Raw genomic sequence first — 6,068 nt, 5'->3', positions numbered from 1 at the left:
TCAAACTTTGCAAGTAAAAAGTCAAAGCAACATCTATTATGGGACGGAGGTAGTAATGAATTACATAGCGACCACCCGTATTAATTGGTTGTCAACAGGAACAAGAGATCGCGATTGAGAACTATAGGTACAAAGTAGCTACGCAAGCATCTTAATTTATTATTACACAAGGCCAATAATTTATAGCTTTTAGATAAATTTTTTAGACCCCGCAGGTTGTATTTGTAGTATTAAAGAAGGGGGAAACACTGTACATACAATACCCACAAGACTAGGACTTACAAAAAGGAAAAAAGAAGAGGGAGGGGGAGCGTCCACTAGAAAAGTGTTTGCGAAAACAAAAAATTAGTTACATATTGTTGGTTAGCATTAAGGATGGAATTCCTTTTGTCCCACCAGTTCGCCATAGCCATATTTCCTTAATTGCCCGATAGACGATTCCACATGGTGGTGTCTCAATGTTTCGGAATACTCGGCTATTTCTCTCCTTCAAAATTTCCCAGGAGACAAGGATCAGGAGCGATCTGACTCCCCCTCTTTTCTCTTTAGTCGTTGCACGAATAGTCTGAATCCACCAGTTTTTGGGGGATGTTGCATGAGGCCAATTTTGTGATCGTAGATGGGGGGTGTGCATTCTTATTGCCACAGCGTCCCAGATTGTCTGGGTGATCGGGCATTTGTAGAAGAGGTGATGAGCAGTCTCGAGGTTTCGGAAGCAGAGCTAGCAGAAATAGTTGTTGGGCCACTCCCTTTGCTGGAATCTATATGTCGTCCAAATCCTATTTTGGTGGAGCAACCAGGTGAAAAACTTGCATTTAGACGGCACCCAACACTTACAAACCACATTTGCTGATGCCGAAGGTATGCGGCCTAAGAACTGCATTTGATAAGCTGATTTGGCGCTGTAAGTTCCAGTCGGTGTCCAATTCCAACAAATGTTGTCCTCAATTCCTTGGGTGAGGGTGACGTCTAGGGTCCATATTAGTTTAAAAACCTGAAAGAATTCAGCCGCAAGGGTTGTGGTTAGGTTGAGCCTGATGTTGTCCACCCACTTGTTATTTCCTGAGGCATTAGCAACTGTTCTTTTCTTTCTTTTGGAATGGCGGTAGAGGTTTGGTGCCATTGCCTGTAGAGTAGAGCTAGATGCCTAGGGGGATTCCCAGAAGAGAGTTTTCTTGCCATCGTCGATGGACACTGACATTGAGGCTGCGAAGAGTTCCTTATCCTGTGCGTCGCATGGCGTTGACGTGCTGATCCAAGGTTTGTCGGGACAGGTCCATTCGTAGTTTCGTATCAAATCCATCGAAGCCGGAGAGCTCTTCCCATCTTGTGGAGCTTTTAGATATTCTTAACAACCAAAGTCTATAGATGATAGGAAATGCTAGCAACGTGTCAGATTGTACCTAAGCAAAGGACGTGATCCCTATTTTTCTAACCTCTTAGGAAATATGGAAGCAGAGAAACCAAAAAATCTTTCGGCATAAGAAGCTAACCACAATAGCTCTTCTAGATAGGATAAAGGAAGAAGCAAGAACTACAATGGTAGGAGCCAAGCGCCTAAGCAGTTGGTGTTGCCCTAGGCTATCGCTTTATTGTACATATTAGTATTTCAGTTTTCTTCCTTACATGTAATTAATGCATTTTCCCTATATTCAGTGAAATTGGCACACCAGTACCGATTCATTAGAAAAACCCTAAAATGCAAATTCTCTCTTCCCGCATGACTTCTCTCATGTTGGCATATCTTTTTGAAATGAACAACACTAAACAGTGTGATGCCATATTGATCTAGCTGAAAAAAAAAGGCAAAATTTGCTATAAGGCATGTAAAAAACGTGTAATTGGCTACTGGACACCGCAAGAACGTATATTTATTGTAGGACACTGCAACAAACTGGTAATTAGCTGCTGGACACTTACGACATTATTTTATTATTTCCAAGAAAATTAGAGAGAGAAACAGTAATTAAAACAAGTTTGCCCCTGACCGAACTTATTTCAATCCAACTGGGTCCGGTTCAAACCAGCCACAAGGCTTTTCGCAGTAAATCGATCCCTGTGGCAAACCCGACGAGTCCTAGCAGCCACAAGGCTTTTCGCAGTAAATCGATCCCTGTGGCAAACCCGACGAGTCCTGGCAGCCATAAGGCTTTTCGCAGTAAATTGATCCCTGTGGCAAACCCGACGAGTCCTGGCGGCAACTGCGCAGCGCAGCGGTTTCAAGCCAATAGCGGCGGAGCTCAGTTGCCAAATATGGAGGACACGTTCTCTGCACCGTCAGTTATCAACTAATCAAGTTGTCCTTTGGTGACAAATATTTCCTGGTGCCATAGACCAACTAGCATCTGAGTGGATTAACAGCAGGTGCATCGTCGCAGTGCAGGATCGAGGAGGAAGGAGCAGCCAAAGGCGCAGGTGGAGAAGACGAGCTACGAGATTTTCTCTGTATGCGGAATCTCCTGCTCGCTTGATCCCGTCAGGAACACGCCAGGCACGGCCCTATTTGCGTCCGTGCGCGGCGCGGCGCGCACACGCCATGCCTGCTGCATGCCGTGGCATGCCAATTGCCATGCTGCTCGCGTAGTCGCGTATGTGGCGAGACCATCTTGTGGGATGAGACGGGTGTTGTCGTTAACGGTGGCATGCGCGGCGACGATGCCTCTGGCTGCTTGGCCGCAGTTTGCGCGAGCGCTTGTGCGCGGCGATAACGACACCGACGACGCGGCGTGCACGCCGCTCCATGACCACGCGAGCCCGGATGTGTCATTTACGTGCTCGGCCACTCTCGTTTGTCGGGTGATCGGCCGGTGCCGCGATCGTGTCACTGACTCACCGGCACCACCCACTGGGGACACAAGGGATCGTGTCATGAAGAGCAGAGGTAGAATCGTACTCCCACATTAGTTTCTCTTTTCAATTTTCCCGAAAATAATAAAATAATGTTGCGAGTATCCTACGGCTAATTATCAGTTTTTTATGGTGTCCTGTAACAGATACGTGTTCTTGCGGTGTCCACCGGCTAATTACACGTTTTTCGGATGCCCTGTAATAAATTTTGCCAAAAAAAAATAATGAAGACTGCATCTCTAGGAGGCTTCCAAACCACCACTATAGACCGACAGTGCCTACATACATCAAAGACCTAACACTGCACCGATGGCTGCTAAGCAGGATTAGGCGCTGTCAAGCCTAGACATGTACCCGCCACTGAACCGCGCCACCAATGCCTCCAACCAGCAAAAATACTGATAGTATCTAGACCAAGCGAGAAGAGTTGCAGAGAGAGAGAGGGCGGACAAAAAGAAAGATCCACTCATCCCTTGAACAGATCCGCCTCCGGTGCTTTCTACTTAGAGTAGAAATTAATCCGTGCCGTTGATCGTATTTAATCGTAGGGTTGAGATCTAGTTCTACTCCCACCAAATTTTATTGGAGTAGAAATATGGAGGGCTATATTTGTCCGGAGATAATAATTTGCATAGAGGTATTATCATAATCTGTCATTATCTAACTGTTCACCCTCTCCCTATCCTATCCTAATCGACGCCATTCCCCTCCATTCGCCGTCGAAGACGAAGGCCAGCGTGTTTATCGTCTGCATGCCGATGACGAACTGATCGATTTGGAGACAATCGTCAGATATGTTCATGAGAAAAATGTTTACTAATCTCTGAAGATTAATCTGTTCTAGCTTATGATGACCATCGTTCCGGAACGCCTTTGTGGATGGTGCTGATGACGGCGGCGTCGCTAGTGAAAACGCCGGCGCCGAACCACATGCCGGCGGCGAGGAAGGCCGTCAGCCTGACGCTGAGGACGACGGCAAGCTGCAGCACGCGGGCGGTGGTCACCGCCACCTTGTAGTGATCCTTCTTTGCAAACGCGCTGACAAGCAAGGCCTGAGGTTGATTGATCAATTTAAGCAAAGTTAATTAAGCAGCCATGCACATCGGAATGTAGGCTAAGCTAGGTAGGTAGCTAGCTAGCTCACCTGGCCGGCGACGGCGAGGCCGTCGGCGAGGAGCGACGTGGCGAGCCAGACCTGGGCGCAGATCTGGAACGCCGCCATGGCCGTCGCGCCGTGGCGCGCCACCAGCGACGCCGCCAGCGTCACGTAGAACGTCACGGCCACCACTCTCTTCAGGATATTAGGAGATTACTTACCTGTTCTTTAAAATAAACGGTCCAGATTAATTTTACTCGGAGTAGAATACTTCAAGTATATTGCACCGAACCATCTCTCCCATCCAAAAGCATCTGCCTAACTGCATGAAGGTAGGATTGGCATAAAAAAAAAGACCTCTTAGACGAGGCTTCAAGGAGGACGTGACGTCGTAGCACCGTCATCACACGTCCAGGAAATTGAAACCAGACTACCGAAGTGCACCGTCAGAGGGAGAGCGAGGCACCTAGCTAGATCCTGTGCAGATCATAACAGCAGACGCGACGGCGTCGACACGACCCCCCTTATGATGACGAATCAAGATTCGGTGCAGTTATTATAGTGACTGCAAGTTAGGCACTCACATCCCTTCACAACCATCGGATCAAGCTGATGAACGACAGATAGCTGTGCCACGTCATAACCAATCTACCAACGGTACAGTACATGCTATAGTGCGCTACAGGACTATATACACGTGCTATTGTATTCTGGCCGAATCTAAGCTGTTTTTCTTTGATCTAACAGTCACGCAAGGACTGCTAAAGTTGCAGTCCACATTACAACTGCAGGTGATCTCGATCCCCTTATGAAGTGCGTGCATGATGCAGTTGCATGCGGCGGGGTGGCTCCGAAGGCCAGAGCGGTGGAGACGAGGGTAGAAGGGAGCAAACTGGTGAACAACTGACTTGGATCGTCCAGATGAGCTCGCCGTCATGGAGCTGCTCTGCTCCATCCGCTTGCCGGCATGGAGGAACAAACCTCGCGCCCCTCTGCTTGCAACGCGTGGAGAAGCCCAAGAGTCTGGGTGGCCCCTGGGCCACCCTAAACACACACATGGGCTGATTTGTTTGAGCGCATTCGGCCCAGGCGAGCTATAGCCCATTGGAGAGGCCCCCGGCGCCGTCTGTCACCTTGCTCGCCATCAGGTTGCTGCAATGATGAACAGACACAGTGTCAGTGGTGCGTCGCAAAACAAGCGCTTCTTCTCAGCTTATATAGGAACAACAAGGGTAGGGTAATGGAGAATCAACTGACCATGCAAATGGTGCCTAATCTCTGGAGGATTTTCCTTCTCGGCTCTGTCAAGATATAACGACAGATGGCGGCTGCATTACTCGTCCGATGGAACACCAATTTGTCTTGGGAAACCACCTGGAAAAAAAATGCATTGCACTGTAATAACTGTTCTGCAGAATCTCTAGGTTGAACTCGAGGAAACAATTTGATTTGAGGAAGCAAATGCAAAAGCAGGTCCCAAATTAATTTAACGTCATTTTGAGGAGTTATATTATGTCGTCAGACATTTGCCAGATTATAAACTCTACAGGATATGCTACTGAGCCATCATCAGTAGGTCTACTGAAGCAGATTATACTCTGGAGTCTGCATATTATACGCTTTACTGAAGTGGAACGAATTATTACGAAGTGACATATGTGCAAATCTCCTATCAATGACCATGTACCAATGTTACAAACTCCATAAAAAATTAAAAAAAAATAACAACCGCTTTCATCTAAAACTGCTTAGATAGATGAACAAACCGGATGATGAAATGTAAGCAGTGATGCTCTATGGGCATTTAGGTATTGCTCCTTGACCAAATCTGCAGTTACCGTGGAGAAACAAGCCGTATCAAGGTCAGTTGCGCCTGGCACCATGTGTACCACTTTGCTCTCTCAATCTAGTAAAATGCGACTCTCCACCGTTCTGGCCAAAAATAGTTGTGGTCAGAAATCCAAGAAAGTAGTAAGGCCTGGTTTAGTTAAAAAACATCACATCGAATTGTTGGACATATACATAGAGCATTAAATATAAATTTAAAAAAAAACTAAATGCACAATTAGGGAGGAAATCGCGAGACGAATCTTTTGAGCCTAATTAGCCCATGATTAGCCATAAG

At 46.9% G+C, this 6,068-nt stretch overlaps 1 protein-coding gene across 1 annotated transcript; it reads right to left on the bottom strand.

The window, feature by feature from the left end:
• Positions 1-3,692: 3,692 nt before the first annotated feature.
• LOC127761938 (protein DETOXIFICATION 42-like) lies at positions 3,693-4,069 on the bottom strand. The gene is made up of 2 exons (XM_052286274.1): positions 3,992-4,069; positions 3,693-3,899 (listed from the first exon to the last, which is right to left on the bottom strand). The coding sequence occupies exons 1-2, from the start codon at positions 4,067-4,069 to the stop codon at positions 3,693-3,695; spliced, it is 285 nt and encodes a 94-aa protein (XP_052142234.1).
• Positions 4,070-6,068: the final 1,999 nt, after the last annotated feature.

The sequence above is a fragment of the Oryza glaberrima genome, chromosome 2 (assembly GCF_000147395.1).
Source record: "Oryza glaberrima chromosome 2, OglaRS2, whole genome shotgun sequence".
In the NCBI taxonomy this organism is placed as follows: Eukaryota; Viridiplantae; Streptophyta; class Magnoliopsida; order Poales; family Poaceae; genus Oryza; species Oryza glaberrima.
Note: the sequence above shows the minus strand (reverse complement) of the source record. Positions and strands in the feature narration are given on the sequence as shown.

What these genes read in the sequence shown, in the direction of transcription:
- LOC127761938 (XM_052286274.1), bottom strand. Translation starts at nt 4,069, where the DNA reads ATGGCGGCGTTCCAGATCTGCGCCCAGGTCTGGCTCGCCACGTCGCTC. An exon ending in GCCTCGCCGTCGCCGGCCAG is followed by an intron (nt 3,900 to 3,991) that starts GTGAGCTAGCTA and finishes AATCAACCTCAG; the next exon opens with GCCTTGCTTGTCAGCGCGTT.